This window comes from Anser cygnoides, chromosome 2 (assembly GCF_040182565.1).
Source record: "Anser cygnoides isolate HZ-2024a breed goose chromosome 2, Taihu_goose_T2T_genome, whole genome shotgun sequence".
Taxonomy (NCBI): Eukaryota; Metazoa; Chordata; class Aves; order Anseriformes; family Anatidae; genus Anser; species Anser cygnoides.
Window position 1 is genome coordinate 69,345,369 of NC_089874.1, and position 19,235 is coordinate 69,364,603.

At 56.3% G+C, this 19,235-nt stretch overlaps 1 protein-coding gene and 1 long non-coding RNA gene across 2 annotated transcripts; both read right to left on the bottom strand.

Moving 5' to 3' along the window:
* Positions 1–7,098: 7,098 nt before the first annotated feature.
* On the bottom strand, positions 7,099–10,940 carry LOC136789857 (uncharacterized). Its single transcript, XM_066991002.1, has 2 exons — positions 10,914–10,940; positions 7,099–9,250 (listed from the first exon to the last, which is right to left on the bottom strand). Exons 1-2 carry the CDS (start codon positions 10,938–10,940, stop codon positions 7,208–7,210), a joined length of 2,070 nt encoding a protein of 689 aa, XP_066847103.1. The 3' UTR covers positions 7,099–7,207.
* A 6,469-nt stretch (positions 10,941–17,409) lies between these two features.
* LOC125180928 (uncharacterized) lies at positions 17,410–18,653 on the bottom strand. The gene is made up of 3 exons (XR_010829406.1): positions 18,561–18,653; positions 18,007–18,041; positions 17,410–17,476 (listed from the first exon to the last, which is right to left on the bottom strand). It is a non-coding gene; the product is annotated as an uncharacterized lncRNA (long non-coding RNA).
* Positions 18,654–19,235: the final 582 nt, after the last annotated feature.

Below are 19,235 nucleotides of genomic sequence, written 5' to 3' on the forward strand. Positions count from 1 at the left end.
CTCCTGGTGAGCGCCTTTGGGAGACCCAAATTCCCTGGAGGACCACCCCTGATGACAGTATTTGGGACCCCCAGATACCCCAGTGCACAGCCCAGGTGACCTCTGACATGCCCGGAGTGCTCTGTGAAAAATCTCCTGGTGCCCCACCTTGGGGACCTCCAGGTGCCCTGCTAGACAGCCCCCGGGTGAAGCCTTTGTGACAGTGGTTGACCTGTTCGACGCCACCGGTGAGATATTTTGTGACCTTCCGAGTTGCTAAGGTAGAGGGGTTGTCTGTCGGAACAGCCGGGTAAAACCGCAGGTCACCGGCTGGTGTGCACTGGGATATATGGGGGTCCGCAATACTGTCACTGGGTCACGCTCGCCCGGAGGTCCCAAAAGGGGTCACCATGGTTTCTCTACAAGGGCACCTCGGTTAGTTCCAAACGATTCAAAGGTGATTTTCCACTGGTGCACACTAGACAGACTAAAGTTCAGCAGAGTTGAACTCCTCCTCCAGCTCATCCCCACCCCCAAATCCTCCCCCACAACCCATCCCCCAACTTCTCCCCCCAAATCCTCACATAAGTCCTCCTCCCCCCATAGCCTCCCTCCTAGCTCCCAACTCCTCCCCCAGCTCCACCCCCTCCCAACGCCTCCCCCTGCCTCCAAACTCCTCCCCCAGCTCCACCCCCTCCAAATTCCTCCCCCGGACCCCTCCAAACTCCTCCCCCACCTCCACACCCTCCAAACTCCTCCCCCAGCTCCACCCCCTCCAAACTTCTCCCCCAGCTCCACCCCCTCCCAACTCCTTCCCCGCCTCCAAACTCCTCCCCCAGCTCCACCCCCTCCAAACTCCTCCCCTGCCTCCAAACTCCTCCCCCAGCTCCACACCCTCCCTACTCCTCCCCCTAATGCCTCCAAACTCCTCCCCCAGCTCCACCCCCTCCAAACTCCTCCCCCAGCTCCACCCCCTCCCAACTCCTTCCCCTAACGCCTCCAAACTCCACCCAAACTCCAACCCCTTCCAAACTCCTCCCCCCTCACTCCAACGTCCTCCCCCAAAAATTCCAACTCCTCCCCCAGTTCCAAACTCCTCCCCCACACCAACTCCTCCCCCAACTCTGTCCCCAAAGAATTTCTACCTTAACTCCTCCCCTTCTCCCTGCTCCTCCCCGAACTCCTACCCCCACTCAACTCCTCCCCCCGTTCCAACTCCCCCACCATTTCTTCCCCGCTCCCAGTTCCTCTCCCAACTCCTCTGCCCCTTCCCAACTCCTTCTCAAACTCCTCCCCCTCCCAACTCCTCCCTGAACTCCTTCCCCCCTCCCAAATCCTCCCCCAACTCCTCCCCCAGCTCCTCCCCCCTTCCATCTCTTCCCCAGCTCCTCCCCCACTCAACTCCTCCCCTAACCCCAGGGGTTTTGGGGTTAAAGAGAGGGGTTAGGGGAGAGGTTGGGGGTGGGGTTAATGCACATTTAGCCTGAGCTCAGTTCATGCTTCCTTAACACTTCCTAACACAGGGGGAAGATCAAGGCCTCAAAATTGTTACTGCAATTTAGAAATGCCGTTTGAATGCAAAACAGTGTACTTTGGAGGACAGTCATCTGTTTTACTGTGCGTTTGTGTTCCTGTCTCTGGAAAGAAGGGAACACTAAACAGGCTAGAGCTTGCACTGGGAGGAAGATGAGTGGCAAGTAGCAAACTCCAGCAATGGTAGTATCGGCACTCCCTGTATCCTTGACTGTCATACCACAAGGGAAATCTCTGTCTTGTAGAGATGCTGCTTAATGGGGCCAGTAAGGAGAATGCTACCTGTTGGTTCCTGGATTCTCAGAGACCAAGAACAGTCGCTCCACTCAAAACTCCAGTCTGCACTCCCAGGGACAATGTTGTCCATAGAGGGAGGTCTGTTGACAACAGTTGCTGGCTAGCACTGCCCCGGAGGAGAACGTTGGCCATGTGGTCCACGCAGAGGTAACTGCTTCCCTCCTCCAACCTCATTTTTCTTGTAGAAAACAGGAAAGCTAGGACACATTTTTCTTGTAGAAATCCCCCAAATTAGTCTTCACTTCTTCTGCCTGAGGAAGCAGGTGGAAGTACCCAAGCATAATTGGGCAGTAAAGAGAGAGACACAGGAAAGCTCCCTGATGACCTTGCTTCAAAATGGGGTTAGGGGTGGGGTTCATGCACATTTAGCCTGAGCTCAGCTCATGCTTGCTTCACACTTCCTAACCCAAGGGAACGTCAGGGCTCTGAAATTGTGGCTGCAATTTGAAAACGCTGTTGGAATGTAAAACAGGGCGTTTAGCAACAGGGTCACCTGTTTTGCTGTGCATCTGTGCTTGTGGCCCTGGAAAGAAGGGAACAATAAATAGGCTAGAGCTTGCAGAGCTCTAAAGAAAGAGACACAGGAAAGGTCCCTGATGAACTTGCTTTTTAATTAGGGTGTCTTTGGGGTGGTTTTTTTGGTGGCCATAGTCGGGCAGACAGTGTTGCCTCTGGTGGGAGGGGGGGAGGGGGGGTGGATAAGCAGTGCCTCTGGGGGGGGGGGCGGTGAGGGGCAGTGGAAAAGGTTGCTTTGGGGTGGGGGGCTCAAAATGTTTGCCTCAGGGGTTGAGTGAAAATCGTTGCATCTGCATGGGGGGAGGGGTGAAAATCATAGCCTCGGTGGGGCGGGGTCTCTCCTAGTCCTCCCCCCACACTTCGAAGTCCTCCCCCAAGTCCTCTCCCAACAGTTCCAAATCCTACCCCATCCCAACCGGCTCCCCCGTATCCCAACTCCTCCCTCAGCTCCAACCCATTCCCAAATCCTGCCCCAACTCCTCCCCCACAACTCATCCCCCAACTCCTCCCTCCTAACTCCCCACCCAACCACTCTTCCTGCCTTCAAACTCCTACCCAACTCCTCCCCCAGCTCCTCCCCCCTTCCATCTCCTCCCCCAGCTCCTCCCCCACTCAACTCCTCCCCTAACCCCAGGGGTTGTGGGGTTGGGGGAGGGGTTAGGGGGTGGGGTTAATGCACACAACTCCTCCCCCACACCAACTCCTTCCCCACACCAACTCCTCCCCCAACTCTGTCCCCAAAGAATTCCTCCCCTAACTCCTCCCCTTCTCCCAGCTCCTCCCCAAACTCCTACCCCCACTCAACTCCTCCCCCCCTTCCAACTCCTCCACCACTTCTTCCCCCCCTCCCAGCTCCTCTCCCAACTTCTCTGCCCCTTCCCAACTCCTTTCCCAACTCCTTCCCCAACTCCGGTGTAACGCAGGTACTGTTTTAGGCACGGGGCCAGGAATGTGCAGCAACGCCCCCGGGTTAACTCTGCTGCCACCTGCTGGTGAAACGCGCGTACTGCAGTCGGTGCGGGGCCCGGAATGCGCATCAACTCCCCTGGGCATTTGCCGCCTCCTCCTGGCGAATCGTGGGTGCTGCAGATGGCGCGGGGCTGCGCATGCGCAGTGGCGCCTCTGGGTCCCCTCTGCCACCACCTGACGCTGAAATGTGGGTACTGCACTAAGCTTGGTGCAGCGCCTGCGTGATGGCGCCTCCGGAGCGCCCTCTGCAGTAACCTACCGGCGGAAAGTGGGTACTGCAGGCGGCGTGGGGCAGCGTATGCATGGTGGTGACCCTGGGCGCCCTCTGCTGCCACCTGCCGGCGAAACGTGGGTACTGGAGGCGGCGTGGGGCCCGGAATGCACGGCAAGGCCCCTGGGTGCCCTCTGCCGCCACCTGCCCCTGAAACGCGGGTACTGCAGACGCTGCTGGACCGTGCATGTGCAGTGGCGCCCTCTCCTGCCACCTACCGGCGAAACGTGGGTACTGCAGGTGGGACGGCGCTGTGCATGCGCGGCGGCGACCCCAGGCGCCCTCTGCAGCCACCGGCCGGTATAACGCGGGTACTGCAGACAGCGCGGGGCCGCACATGCACATTGGTGTCCCCTCTGCCGCCACCTGCCGGCGAAACGGGGGTACTGTTGTCGGCACGGGGCCGCGCATGCGTGGCATCACCCCTGGGCGTACTCTGCCGCAACTTGCCGGCGAAACGTGGGCTCTGCAGGCGGCACGGGGCTGCGCATACGAAGTGACGCCCCCGGGAGCCCTCTGCCGTCACCTGCCGGCGAAACGTGGGTACTGCGGGCAGCGCGGCGCCGCGCATATGCAGTGGCGCCCCCGAGCGCCCTCTGCCGCCACCTCCTGGTGAAACGTGAGTACTGCATGCGGTGTGGGGCCATGCGTGCACGGTAGTGTCCCCGGGCGCCCTCTGCCACCACCTGCCGGCGAAACGCGGGTACTGCAGACGGTGTGGAGCCACAAATGCGCAGGGGCGCCCTCTGCCGCCACCTCCTGGCGAAACGTGGGTACTGCAGGCGGTGTGGGGCCGCTCATGCGAGGTGGTGACCCCGGGCGGCCTCTGCAGCCACCTGCCAGTGAAAAGTGGGAACTGCAGGTGGTGCGGGGCCACGCATGCTCGGTGGTGTTTTCTGCAGCCACCTGCCGGCGAAACGTGGGTACTGGAGGCGGTGTGGGGCCCGGAATTCGCAGCAACGCTCCCGGGCGCCCTCTGCTGCCACCTCCTGGTGAAGCGTGGGTACTGCTGTCGGCGTGGAGCCGCGCATGCGCGGCATCGCCCTTGGACGACCTCTGCCGCCAGCAGCCAGTGAAACGCCGGTACTGGAGGCGGCATGGGGCCCGGAATGTGCGGCAACGCCCCCGGGCGCCCTCTGCCGCCACCAGCCGGTGAATCGCGGGTACTGCTGTCAGCACGGGGCCGGGAATGCACGGTGGCACACATGGGCGCCCTCTACCACCGCCTGCTGGCGAAACATGGGTACTGCAGGCGGGGCGGCACTGCGCATGCACCATGGCGTCCCCGGGTACCCTCTGCCACCACCTGCCGGCGAAACGTGAGTACTGCAGGTGGGATGGTGCTTCGCATGCACGGTGGTGTCCCCTTGCGCCCTCTGCAGCCACCTGCTGGCGAAACGTGGGCACTGCAGGCGGCACGGGGCCGCGCATGCGGGGGAGGAGTCTGGGGAGGATTTGGGAGTTAAACTGCTGTGCAGGACTTCCGGGAGGGGGGGCTGCAGTGAGGCTCCCTGCCTGGTCGTTCTCCCCTTTCCCCAGCTGCCAAGGCTAGGGGTGGGAGGGGGGAGGGGGTTGGGAGCGGGGGGGAGGAGTTGGGGAACGAGGTGGAGGAGTTGGGGAAGTAGGTGGAGGGGAAGGAGTTCTGGGAGGAGTTGGAGGAGGAATTGGGAGGGGGGGAGAAATTCCGGGAGGAGTTGGGGGGTGGGGAGGCGTTGGGGGAGAATTGGGGGGGGGGGGAGGAGTTGCGGGAGGAGTTGGGGGGAGAAGTTGGGGGAGAATTTGGAAGGGGAGGAGGTATGGGGGGAGGAGTTGGAAGGGGGGTGGAGTAGGGGGAGGAGTTGGGAGGGGCTAGGACTTTGGGGAGGTGTTGGGAGGGGGGAAGAAGTTGGGGGGGAGGAGTTTGGGGAGGAATTGTGAGGGGTCGGAGGAGTTAGTGGAGGAATTGGGTGTGGGGAGGAGGAGTTGGGGGAGGAGTTGGGAGGGGGGTACTTGGGGGCGGAGTTGGGAGTGTGGGAGGAATTGGGGGAGGATTGGGGGGGAGGAGTTGCAGGAGGAGTTGGAGGGGGGGAGGATTTGGGGGAGGAGTTGGAGGGGGGGAGGAGTTGGGGGAGAATTTGGAAGGGGAGGAGGAGTTGGGGGGAGGATTTGGGAGGAGGGGAGGAGTTGGGAGTGTTGGGGGAAGATTTGGGGGAGGAGTTTGGAAATGGGGGGGAGGAATTGGGGGAAGGGTTGGGAGTAGGGGGGAGGAGCTGAGGGAGGAGTTGGGAGGTGGGGTAGTTGGGTGAGGTTTTGGGAGGGTGGGAGGAGTTGGAGGGGTGGGGAGTAGTTGGGATAGGATTTGGAGGGGCGGAGGAGTTGGGGGACGAGTTAGGAGGCTAGCAGATAAGTTTGAGGGGGGAGTTTGGAGGGGGGAGGAGTTTGGGGGAGGAGTTGGGGGAGGAGTTTGAAGGGGGGAGCTATTGGGGAAGGAGTTGGGAAGAGGAGGAGGCGTTGGGGGGGACTTGGGGGGCGGAGCTGGGGGAGGATTTGGGGGGAGGAGTTGGTGGAGGAGTTGCGGGGGGAGGAGTTGGGAGTGGGAGAGGAGTTGGGGGAGGAATTGAGAGGGTGGGAGGAGTTGGTGAAGGATTTGGGAGGGGTGGAGGAGTTGGGGGAGAAGTTGAGAAAGGGGGGAGGTGTTGGGGGAGAAGCTGGGAGGGGTGGAAGAGTTGGGAGAGGAGTAGGGAGGGGGGGAGGAGTTGGGGAAGAAGTTGGGGTGGGAGGAGTTGGAGGAGGATTTGGAATGGGGGCAGGAGATAGAGGATTTGAGAGGGTGGGAGAGGATTTGGGAGGGATGTTTGCAGTTGTGGGGAGGAGTTGGGGGTGGAGTTGGGAGGGGTGAGAGGAGCTGGGGGAGGAGTTGGGGGGCAGAGGAGTTGGGGATGGAGTTAGGGGTGGAGGTGTTGGCGGAGGACATGGGACGGGGGGGAGGATTTGGGGGACGAGTTGGGAGGGGGCAGGAGTTGGGGGAGGATTTGGGAAGGGGGAAAGAGTTCGGGGAAGAGTTGGGAGGGGGGAGGAGTTGGAAGAGGGGAGGAGGTGGGGGGGGAGGAGTTGGGGGAGGATTTAGGAGGGGGGAGGAATTGGAGGAGGTGTTGGGAGGGGGGGAGGAGTTGGGGGAGGAGTTGGGGGGGAGGAGTTGGGGGAGGAGTTGGGAGTGGGGGGGAGGAGTTGGGAGTGGGGGGGAGGAGTTGGGAGTGGGGGGGAGGAGTTGGGAGTGGGGGGGGAGGAGTTGTCCGAGTATTTGGGAGGGGGGGAAGAGTTGGTGGAGGGGATGGTATTGGGGGGGAGGAGTTGGCGGAGGAATTTTGAGGGGTGGAGTAGTTGGGGGAGAATTGGGATGGGGAGGAGTTGGGATGGGGGGACAGGAGTTAGAGGATTTGGGGGGGGAAAGGAGTTGGGAGGGGGGTTAGCAGTTGTGGGGGACGAGTTGGGGGAGGAGTTGGGAGGGGGGAGGAGTTGGGGGAGGAGTTGGGAGAGGTGGAGAGGAGTTGGGGGAGCAGTTGTGGGGGGAGAGGAATTGGGGAAGGAGTTAGGGCGCAGGAGTTGGGGGAGGACTCAGGATGGGAGGGAGGATTTGGGGGAGGATTTAGAAGGGGATACGAGTTAGGGGAGGATTTGGGAGGGGGGAAGGCGTTTGGGGAGGAGTTGGGAGGGGGGAGGATTTGGGGGAGGAGTTGGGGGGAGGAGATTGGGGAAGAGTTGGGGGGAGGAATTGGGAGAGGAGTTGGGAGGGGAGAGGTGTTGGAGGAGGAGTTGGGGGAGGAGTTGGAGTAGGATTTGGGGGAGGGGAGGAATTGTGGAGAAGTTGGAAGTGGGGGAGGAGTTTGGAGAGGCAATGGGAGTGGGGGAGGAGTTGGGAGGGGGGAGGAGTTTAGGGAGGATTTGGTGGAGGAGTTGGAGTAGGATTTGGGGGAGGGGAGGTGTTGGAGGAGGAGATGGGAAAGGGGGAGGAGTTGGGGTGGGAGGAATTGGGAGGAGGTGAGGAGTTGGGGTAGTGGTTGCTGGGGGGAGGCGTTGGGGAAGGATTTGGGAGGGGGTTGGGGTTGGGCGATGATTTGGGGGGGAAGGAGTTGGGGGGTGAGCACTTGGGGGAGGAGTTGGGGGGAGGAATTGGCGGAGGAGTTGGGAGGCGACGAGGATTTGGGGGAGGAGTTGGGAGGGGGGAGGAGTTTGGGTAGGAGTTGGGAGGGGCTGGGAGGAGTTGGGGGAAGAGTTGTGGGGGAGTTGGGAGAGGATTTGGGGGGGAGGAGTTGGGGGAGGAGTTGTGGGAGGATTTTGGGGAGGATTGGGAGGGGGGGAGGTGTTTGAGGAGGATTTGGGAGGGGTGGAGGAGTTGGGGGAGGAGATGGGAGTGGGGGAGGAAACTGGGGAGGAGTTGGAAGGGGGGAGGTGTTTGGGGAGGATTTGGGAGGGGAGAGGTGTTGTGGGAGGAGTTGGGAGTGGTTGTGGAGGAGTTGGGGAAGGAGTTTGGAGTTGGGGGGAGGAGTTGGGGGACAAGTTGGGAGGGAAGAGGAGTTGGGGGAGGAGTTGGGAGGGGCAGAGGTGTTGGGGAAGGAGTTGGGGTGCAGGAGTTGGGGGGGATGGAGGAGTTGGGAGGGGGAGGAGTTGGGTGAGGAGTTGGGAGGGGGAGAAGTTGGGAGAGGAGTTGAGGGGGAGGAGTTGGGGGAGGATTTGGGAGGCTTGGGAGGAGTAGGGGGAGGAGTTGGGAGGGGGGCGGAGGAGTTGGGGGGGAGTTGGGAGAGGGAGGAGATGGGGATGGGTTGGGAGGGAGGAAGATTTTGGACGGGGCAGGAGTTGTAAGGGGCAGGATTTAGAAGAGCAGTTGGGATTGAGTTTGGAGGGGTAGAGGAGTTGGGGGAGGAGTTGGGAGTTGGGAAGGAGGAGTTTGGGGAGGAGTTGGGGGGGGATGTGTTGGGGGATGAGTTGGGAGGGGGGGAGGAGTTGGGAGACGGGGAGGAATTGGGAGAGGGGAGTAGTTGGGGGAGGAGTTCGGAGGGGGGAGGAGTTGGGAGGGGGGAGGAGTTGGAGAAGGATATAGGAGGGGGCAGGATTTGGGTTAGGATTTGGGGGGAGGAGTTGGGGGAGGAGTTTGGAAGGGGGAGTAGTTGGGGGAGGAGTTGGGAAGGCGAAGGAGTTGGGGGAGGAGTTACGAGGGGGGAGGAGTAGGGGGAGGAGTTGGGATGTGGGAGGAGTGGGGGGAGGATTTGGGAGGGGGAGGAGTTGTGGGAGGTGTTGGGAGGGGGGAGGAGTTTCGAGGGTGGAGCAGTTGGGGGAGGAGTTGGGGGAGGAGTTGGGGGAGGAGTTGGGAGGGGGGAGGAGTTGGGGCAGGAGTTGGGGGGGAGGTGTTGGGTGAGGAGTTTGGAGGGGATTGCGGAAGAGTTGGGGGAGGAGATCGGAGGGGTGGAGGAGTTGGGGGAGGAGTTGCAGGTGGAGGAGTTGGGAGTGGGGGAGAGGAGTTGTGAGGGATGGAGGAGTTGGGGGAGGAGTTGGGGGGGAGGAGTTGGGTAAGGATTTTGGGGGGAAGGAGTTGGGGGAGGATTTGGAAGGGGGAGGAATTGGGGGAGTAGCTGGGAGGAGGGAAGGTGTTGGGGGAGGATCTGGGAGGGGGGAGGAGTTGCGAGGGGGAGGAGTTGGGGAGGAGGAGATCTGGGAGGAGTTGGGTGGGGAAGAGTTGGGAGAGGAGTTGGGAGGGGGGAGGAGTTGGGGGAGGAGTTGGGAGGGGGGGAGGAGTTGGGGGAGCAGTTTGGTGAGGAGTTGAGGGGGAGGATTTGGGGAAGGAGTTGAGAGGGGGGAGGAGTTTGGGGAGGAGTTGGAGGAGGAGTTGGGGGAGGATTTAGGAGGTGGGGAGGAGCTGGGGTAGGAGATGGAAGGAAGGGAGGAGTTGGGGGATGATTTGGGGTGGGAGGAGTTGGGGGAGGAGTTGGGAGGGGGGGAAGGAGTTGGGAGAGCGGGGAGGACTTGTAGGGGGAGTTGGGGCGGGAGGAGTTGGGGTAGGCGTTGAGGGGGAGAGGATTTGGGGGAGGAGTTGGGTGGGACGATTTGGGGGAGGAGTTGGGAGAGGGGGAGGAGTTGGGAGTGGAGGAGAGGATTTAGGACGGGGGGAGGCACTGGGGGAGTAGTTGGGGGGAGGAGTTGGGGGAGGAGTTGGGAGGGGTGAGGAATTGGGAGGGGTGAGGAATTGGGGGAGGAGTGGGGAGGCACGCGGAGGAGTTGGGGGGGGAGTTGGGAGAGGGGAAGGAGTTGGAGAACTTGGGAGGGGGGGAGGGTTTGGGGGGGAGTTGGGAGGGGGGAAGGAGTTGGGGGAGGAGTTGGGGGGAGGTGTTGGGGGAGTGGTTGGGAGTGGGGGGGAGGAGTTTTGGGAGGGGTTTTGGGAGGAGATGGGAGAGGGGAGGAGGACTTGGGATGGGGGAGGAGTTGGGGGAGGATTTAGAAGGGGGTGAGGAGTTGGGGGAGGGGTTGGGAAGGGGGAGGAGTTGGGGGAGGAGGTGGGCTGGGGGAGGATTTGGGGGAGAATTTGGGGGGGAGGAGTTGGGGTAAGAGTTGGGAGGGGGGAAGGAGATGGGGGAGGAGTTGGGGGAGGGTTTGGGAGTAGGGGGATGGGTTTGGGGAAGAGATGGGAGGGTGGGTGGAGTTGGGGGATGATTTGGGGTGGGTGGAGTTGGGGGATTATTTGGGGGGGGAGGAGTTGGGGGAGGAGTTGGGCAGGAGTATTTGGGGGAGGAGGATTTTTGGGAGGAGTTGGGAGGGAGGGGCAGGAGTTGGGGGAGGAGTTTGGAGGGGGAGGAGTTGAGGGAGATGGGAGAGGGAGGAGTTGGGGGAGGAGTTGTGGGCAGGGAGGAGTTGGTAGTGGGTGAGGAGTTGGACGAGGAGTTGGGAGGGGGTGAGGACTTGGGGGAGGAGTCGGTAGTGGGGGAGGAGATGGGGAAGGAGTTGGGAGGAGGGAGTAGTTGGGGGGGATTTGGGGGGGGGAGGAGTTGGGGAAGGAGTTGGGTGTAGGGGGGGAGGAGTTGGGGGTCGAGTTGTGGGGGAGAGGAGTTGGAGGAGGAGTTGGGAGGGGAGGGAGGAGTTCGGGAAGGATTTGGGAGTGGGAAAGAATTCGGGGAGGAGTTGGGAGGGGGGGAAGGAGTTGGGGGAGGAGTTGGGAGGGGGGGAGGCGTTGGGGGAGGAATTGGGAACGGGGAGGAGTTGGAGGGGAGGGGTTGGGAGGAGTTGGGGGAGGAGTTTGGGTGTTTTTGTCACAACGCATGTTGTGACAAAATGTTTTTTCAAGCCTTTTGGTCATATGTTGACAAAACGTGTGTTCACGCACGTTCGCGTGTTTGGTGATGAAACACATTTCCTCGCGTTTTTCAGGTACTGGGTGATGACATGCATGAGCATGCGTGTTCACGCATTATCAGGTATCTTGTGAAGAAGTGCGTTTGAACGCATTTCCAGCCATTTGGTGACAACACATGTGTTCACGTGTGCTTTGACAAAATGCATTTTCAAGCGTTTTTGGTCATATGGTGACAACACACGTCTTCACGCATGTTCACGTTTGGTGATGAAATGCATTTCCACGTGTTTTTCAGGTATTCGGTGACAACACGCGTGTTCATGTGTACTCATGTGTGTCCAGGCATGTTGTGACCAAACCCATTTTCACGCGTTTTCAGGTATAGGAGGACAACACGCGTGTTTATGTGTGGTCACACGTGTTCAGCTATGTTGTGAAGAAACACATTTGAATGCATTTTCAGGCATTTCAGGAAAACACGCATGTTCACACCTGCTGTCACGAAACGCAGTTTCAAGCATTTTCTGTCACACGGTGACAACGCACGTGTTCACGCGTGCTCACGTGTTTGGTGATGAAATGCATTTCTACGTGTTTTTCAGGTATCGGGTGACAACACACGTGTTCACTCGTCTTCAGGCATGTGGTGACCAAATGCATTTCCACGGGTTTTCAGGCATAGGATGACAACACGTGTGTTCACGTGTGTTCACACGTGTTCAGGTATGTTGTGAAGAAATGCATTTGAATGAGTTTTCAGGCATTTCAGGAAAACACGCACGTTCACGCCTGCTGTCACGAAACGCATTTTCAAGCGTTCTCAGTCATATGGTGACAATGCGCATGTTCATGCGTGTTCACGTGTTTGGTGACCAAATGAGTTTCCATGCGTTTTTCAGGTATCGGGTGACAACACAGGTGTTCATGTGTGTTCACACATGTTGGGACAAAATGAATTTTCAAGCATTTTTAGTCATATGGTGACAACACGTGTGTTCACGCATGTTGACGTGTGGTGATGATACGCATTTTTACACCTGCTTGTCCATGTTGTGATTAATCTCATTTTCACGTTTTTTCAGTGATTTGGTTTCAAAACATCTGTTCACTCGTGTTCAACCATGTTGTGACGAACCACATTTTCACGTGTTTTCCATCATATGTTGACAACACACATGTTCGCATGTGTTCATGTGTTTGGTGATGAAATGCATTTCCACATCTTTTTCACGTATTGGGTGACAACATGCATTAATGAGTGTTCATGCATGTTGTGACGAAACTCATCTTCACACCTGTTCAGGCATGTGGTAACCAAACGCATTTCCACAGGTTTTCAGGCATTGGATGACAGCATGCGTGTTCATGTGTGTTCACACGTGTTCAGGTATGTTGTGAAGAAACGCATTTGAACGCGTTTTCAGGCATTTCAGGAAAACACACATGTTCACGCCTGCTGTCACGAAACTCATTTTCAAGCATTTTCTGACACATGGTGCTCATGTGTTTGGTGATGAAATGCATTTCCACACCTTTTTCAGGTGTTTGGGGACAACACACATGTTCATGTGTGTTCAAGCATTTTGTGACCAAACTGTTTTTTAAGCATTGGAGAACATGCGTGTTCATTTGTGCTTACGCATGTTCAGGTATGTTATGCAGAAATGCATTTGAACGTGTTTTCAGGAATTTGGGGACAATACACCGCATATTCAGGCGTGTTGTGATGGAACGTATTTTCACGCTTTTTTCAGGTCTATGCTGACAATGTGTGGGTTCACACCTGTTAGCCATGTTGTGATAAATCACATTTTCAGGTATATGGTGACAACATGTGTGTTCATTTGTGTTCACGCCTGTTCAGGTATGTTGTGAAAGAATGCATTGTAACTCATTTTCAGGCATCTGGTGGCTACATACGTGTTCAGGCATGCTGTGATGAAATGCATTTTCACGTGTTTACGGTCATATGGTGACAACAGGCATGTTCACACACATTTAAGTGTTTAGTGATGAAATGCTTTTCCACACGTTTTTCAGGTATTGGGTGAACACGTGTTCACACGTGCTCACTCGTGTGGTGACAAAACATCTTCACGCCTGTTCAGACATGTTGTGACCAAACGCATTTTTACGTGTTTTCAGGCATAGGATGACAACACACGTGTTCATGTGAAACCCTGACCCCCACCCCCAGACCCTCAAGCTCAGAGCCACTAATCCAGACCTGACTCTGAGCCCCAAACCCGGGCCCGACCGCAAGCCCCAACCCCAAGCCCCAGCCCCTCAAGACCAGACTCTTGACCCTGAGCCCTGGACCCAAGCCCCCGAACCCGAGCACCTGACCCCCAGCCCCCGACCCCGGAGCCTGCACCCTGGATCTAACTGTGAGCCCCAGACCCGAGCCCCGATCTGACCTCAAGCCCTGACCCCAAGCCCCTGACCCCAGAGATGACCCCGACCCTGGAGTTGACCCTGACTCTAAGCCCCAAACCCAAGCCCCTGCCCGAAGCCCAAACACGGAGACCCATCCCTGGATCCTTGACCCTGGAGCCCCCACCCTGGAGCTGACCCCGAGCCCCCAACCCCCAGATTCCAGACACAGCGCTAACCCCGAGCCCCAACCCCAGACCTTCAACCCCGAGCCCCAGCCAAGAACCCTCGACCACCGACCCTCAACCCCGAACCCGGCGTTGACCCAGAGCCCCAGACCTGAGCTCCGGACCCTGGATCTGACTCCAAGCCCTGACCCCGGAGCTGACCCAGAACCCCCATCCCCAGAGCTGACGCCAGACCCGGAACTAACGCCGAGCCCCAAGCCCGAGTCCCCAACCCGAGCCCCCAACCCCAGAGCCACTAATCCAGACCCGACTCCAAGCCCCGAACCCAGACCCAACCCCGAGACCTAGCCCCGGACCCTCAACTCTTAGCCCCAGACCCAGAGGTAACCCTGAGCCCCGGACTCAAGCACCCAACCCCCAGCCCCTGACCCTGGAGCTGAGCACAGATCCTCAACCCCAGAGCCCCCACACTGGAGCTAACTGCGAGCCCCGGACACGAGCCCTGGACCCCAGAGCTGACTCCGAGCCCTGATCTGACCCCAAGCCTGGAGTTGACCCTGACTCCGAGCCTCAACCCCAAGCCCCAGCCCTGAGCCCCAACTCTGGACCCTCAATGCTGGAGCTGACCCCAAGCCCTCAACCCCCGGACCAGACCCTGGACCCAGAGCTAACCCTAAGCCCCAACCCTGAGCCCCAACCCTGGACCCTTGATCACCAACCCTTGACCCCAGACCCTCGACCCTGAGCCCTAGCCCTGAACCCTCAACCACAGTCGACCCCAAACCCAGAGCTGACACCGAGTCCTGGAGCAGAACTCCAGACCCCACACCTGACCCAGAGCCCCAAACCCGGAGCTGATGCCAGACCCAGAACGAACCCCGAGCCCCAACCCCGGACCCTCAACCCAGGACCTGACTCCGAGCCCCTAATCCGGACCCAACTCCTGAGCCCAAGCTCCGAGTCATAGCCCTGGACCCTTGACCCAGGACCCGACCCCAAGCTCCTAATCCAGACCCGACTTCGAGCCTGAGCCCTCAACCCCAGACCCTCGACCCCAGACTCTCAACCCTGAGCCCCAGATCCAGAGGTAACCCCAAGCCCAGGACCTGAGCCCACAACCCCCAGCCCCTGAACCTGGAGCTGAGCACAAACCCTTGACCCCAGAGCCAACTGCAAGTCCCAGACAAGAGCCCTGGACCACAGTGCTGACCCCAAACCCAGATCTGACCTCGAACCCCTGACCCCAAGCACCCGATGCCAGAGATGACCCCGACTTTGAGCCCCAATCCCAAACAACAGCCCTGGAGCTCCCACCCTGGACCCTTGACCCCAGAGCCCCAACCCCGGAGCCGACCCCAAGCCCCCGACCCTAAAGCCGACCCCAAGCCCCAACCCTGAGCCCCAGTCCTGGACCCTCAACCCTGAACACAGAGTTAACCTAGTGCTCCGGACTGGAGCTCCCGACCCTGGAGATGACCCAAAGCCCCATCCCCAGAGCTCACCCAGAGCTCCCAAATCTGGACCCGAGCCCCAGCCCCAAGCCCTGGACCCTGAAGTGACCCCGAGCCCCAGACCTGAGGCCCCAACCCTGAGCCCCTGAGCCTGGAGCTGATCCCAGACCCTTGAACCCAGAGCCCCCACACCAGAGCTAACTGCAAGCCCTGGACACAAGCCCTGTACCCTAGAGCTGACCCTGAGCCCCCAACCCCAAACCCCCAACTCCAAAGATGACCCTGACCCTGGAGTTGACCCTGACTCTGAGCCCCAGCCCCGAGCCCCAGCCCTGGACCCTTGACCCCAGAGCCCCCACCCTGGAGCTGACCCCGAGCCCCCGATGCCCAGAACAGACCCTGGACCCAGAGCTAGCCCCAAGCCCCAACCCCAGACCCTTGATGACCGAACCACGACCCCTGACCAACCCCAAGCCCCAGACCCTCGACCCTGAACCCGGAGTTGACCCCGAGTCCTGGACCCAAGCCCGAGCCTGACCCCGAGTTCTAGACCTGGACGCAAGCCTGAGCTGCGGAACTCGACCCAACCCCGAGCCCCGGACCTCAGCACGAGCCCCCGACCCAGACCAGGACCTGAGCCCCCAAGCCCGAGCCCCGGCCCTGAGCCCCAGGGTCCGGCCCCAGACCCAACCCAAATTCCCATACCTGGAACAGGACCTGACCCTGAGCCCCGGACCCAGACCAGGACCCAGACCCTAAGCCCTGAACCCAGACCCAGACCCAACCCCAAGCCCCGTACCCGGAACAGGACTCAACTCCGAGCCCCGGAACCAGATCCAAGCCCTGGACTGGGACCCTTACCCAAGCCCAAGCCATGGACCCAACCCCGAGCCCAAGCCCCAGACCCAGACCTGACCCCAGGATCCAGACCTGACCCTGAACCCTGGACACAGAGCTGACCCCGAACCAGGAGCTGATGCCAAGCTCTCAACCCCGGAGCTGACCCTGAGCCCCAGACCCCCGGAACAGACCTTGGACCCAGAACTGACCCCTAGACCCCCGACCCCACCCAGGAGCTTACCCCAAGCCACAGACCTGAGCCCTGGACCACGGAGCTGACCCGGACTCCAAGCCCCAACCCTCAACCCTGGAACCCCCATCCCAGAGCTGACCCTGAGCCCCAACCCTGGAGCTGACCCTGAGCCCCAACCCCGAGCCCTGACCCCAGAGCTAACCCTGCAACTAACCCTGGACCCAAACTACGGAACCAACTTCCTAGCCCCGAATCCTCGATCCAGGACCCAATTGTTTGCTGGGATTCTTGGTAATAAGAGGCATGGAGTGAATATACTATTTTTCCTGTTTTTTTCTTTATCAAACTGAACTGTTAACTGTTATCCAATATCACACACACACACAAAAAAAAAGCGAAGCAAAACAAAAAAAAGCACAAGAAATACCATACATGCATATGCCAATCCCTCTGAAAAGAAGCAAACAAAACAGTGCTCTCCATGGTACTAGAAACTGGAGTTTCTTATTTCAGTTTACCTGCCAACAACTTCTAGTATTTTTGCATACTCTTCACTTGGAAGTTTTAAAGCTTACCTCCATGTACTTACACTGTAAAAGCGATCTTCAACCTATAGAGATGATCACAAATAAACGTTTAAGTCTCCTCTCACTATATAATTAAGATAATTTTAGAATATATACTACAAAATTTTCTGAGAACATTTTAGTTTCTGAAGAATCAGCATTTGATTTTTTTCCTTACCTGCTTTGGTTTACCTAACAAACTTAAACTCTAGAGAAATACATGGCTTTAAATATTTTGGTACATTTTTTCTTTTTTTTTGAAAAAACTCCACCACCTCTACAAGTACTCGCTTTTCAGTGAAAATTATATTCCTTCCATTGCCAATAACAATGGATTCCCTGATTAGATTGTTATAATGAACCACAAATAAACTTTAAAACAGCTGTTGCAATCAGGGCTATTAACGCTATTAAAATAGCAGCTTAAGTTGTTCATTTTCACTATTTATTGAAATGATATGCAAGTTATTTTTCTTTTTCTATAGTGAGAAAGGAAAGTTTACTCTTTATGTTATTCTGTATAAACACAAACGTAAATCTATGGCTCATTCACACGCAAAGCCTGGAGGGTGCATATTCCCACTACAAGGCAAGCACACACCTGCAGACTCTTTGGCCAGGGTGGCTTCCACTTCCCACCCTAAACCTTGCAACACACATGCTCCTTCCCATTTTGAATTCTCTGCTTTTCTTTATCGTAGCCTTCTGTCTCATCCTGATCACATGCTAACATCTGCAGTGCCGTCATCTCACCACAAGACCAACTGAAAATCTGGCTATACCACTCCTCAACTTTCCACTCTTTTTTGTGTAATATGTCCCACTTCTTCTCTTGCAATGCAACACATACCAATAGGTGGTGCAAATATAAAGACCAGGGAACAGCAGGATAACATACAAAAAAACCTTACCGTGATCTGTGTCCCTTGGTTTCCAGCACAGGGTTTTGGAGGGGCTTTAATTTTTCCATCACTGTAAGAAGCTGTAGGCAGAAAATAAAAATAAGTTGTCAGACAGTTGCCAGGAATGGGGGGAAGAAGACAGAAACCCCATCGTCACCACACATCTCCCAGCAAAGAACTTGGGTTGCTGCAAATTGGCTGCAGCTTCTCCCTTTCTGCTAGCAGAAAACTGACTGTGTTGACCTTAGGGCCCATCAGGGCCACGGGAGAGTGGGAGTAACAGCAGAGAACACGTAGTAGATAACAGAATACTCATTTTGAAATTGTACTACTCAGACTGTTCCTATTATTGTAGGATTATTATATTGTAATAGTAGGATTATTGTAGCTTTCTTTAACAATTAGACCTGCATTTATAATGATTCTTCCACTAGACTTCACACTTCAGTTATACTAATAATAAATTCTTGACTTTATACATAAGATGTGTTTCCTTTTGGGCCAATAACAGGATTTTGACAATGAAAGATTTCTGAATCGTTTAGTTCTTTCTGAAATTCCACATCTGCATGACTTCCTAAGGACATACTTCTTTTGACCTCTTATGTACCTGACATAATTAATGAGAGACCATCATGCAGTCTTCTGAAAAAAAAAAAAACAAAAAACAAGATGTAAACCTTTTTCCTTCTTTTTCTTAGAAATAGTTGAGATGCTAATGAGCTTATTTTTGCTTATGTTTAGAGCTCAGGTCTTCAGAAGGATATTCAAAACCCTTTTTGGATAGGACCAGGAAACACAAAAAGTTTCTGTGTTCGGAGACATGAAATTTGCAAGACATGCTGACTGTGTACATACATCGTTTTATCCTGAAATGTGAAAGATAAAAGTTAACCCTACAGTGGCTGCTGAAGTGGAACTCCTTTTAAGATTTCCCCCCCACACTTTTAAATTATACTGTTTAGGTAAAGCCTACCTTTACAGTTTGCAATAAAAATCATTCAAACTAGGTTTTCTCATATTCTGGGCCCTGTTTGTAACTGTCCTAGGAACAAAGTATTCATTCAATATCCCCATTCCCACCAATAAGAGCACTGAAAAGAAAACGAAACATCTGTTTGTTATTATCTACAGCAGAAGTTGCTTGGATCATAACTAGCATACCTGTATGCACACTTTGCATCAGCTGTTTTAGTTGTTACTGTAACATGGGCAACGTGACTGATGCTAGACAATGCCTAGAGAAAGAAAAAGCATCTTTGTAAACCTTGCTCTACGCGTCACTGATAGCTGAAGGAGTGTACAAGCTTCAAAGAGCACCACAAAATTCTCATATACCACCTGCAAATAATTAATAAAAGTCCCTTAAAAAAAGTCACTGGGGTCAGTAAAGCTTTAATGACTTTCAGTACCTATAAAACCAATCTTTATCCAGGACCTTCTTTTGGCTTTAAGTACTGTATTTAGCAAAATGTCTGTCACCAATGATTTACCATCCAGTCAAATCTTCCATTGCCTTTCACCTATATGTTCCTGAAGCAAAAATTGAGAAGAAGGTCTTGTTTTACTTAAATAACTTCTTACTCCAGAAAGCAAAAAGAATATTGTAGTGGGTTTACGTGACAAGGTTTTGGTAGGAGGGGGCCATAGGGGTGGCTGTTGTGAGAAGAATCTAGAAGCTGCCTTGTGTTAGGTAAGGGCCCCACTGCTAACCAGAGCCAAGCCAATAAGCAATAGTGTTTGTGACTCTGTGAGAACATATTTAAAACAGGAAAAAAAAAAACCACACGCTGCCATACAGCAGCTGGGAGAGTGAGAGGAGTGAGAAACAGCCTTGCA

Excerpts from the sequence above, each read along its gene's own strand:
- LOC136789857 (XM_066991002.1), bottom strand. The coding sequence starts at position 10,940 with ATGTGTTTCATCACCAAACACGCGAAC. Across the intron at positions 9,251-10,913 it reads TCATCACCAAACACGCGAAC|ATCTCCTCCTCCCCAACTCC; the intron begins GTGCGTGAACAC and ends AACTCCTCCCAG.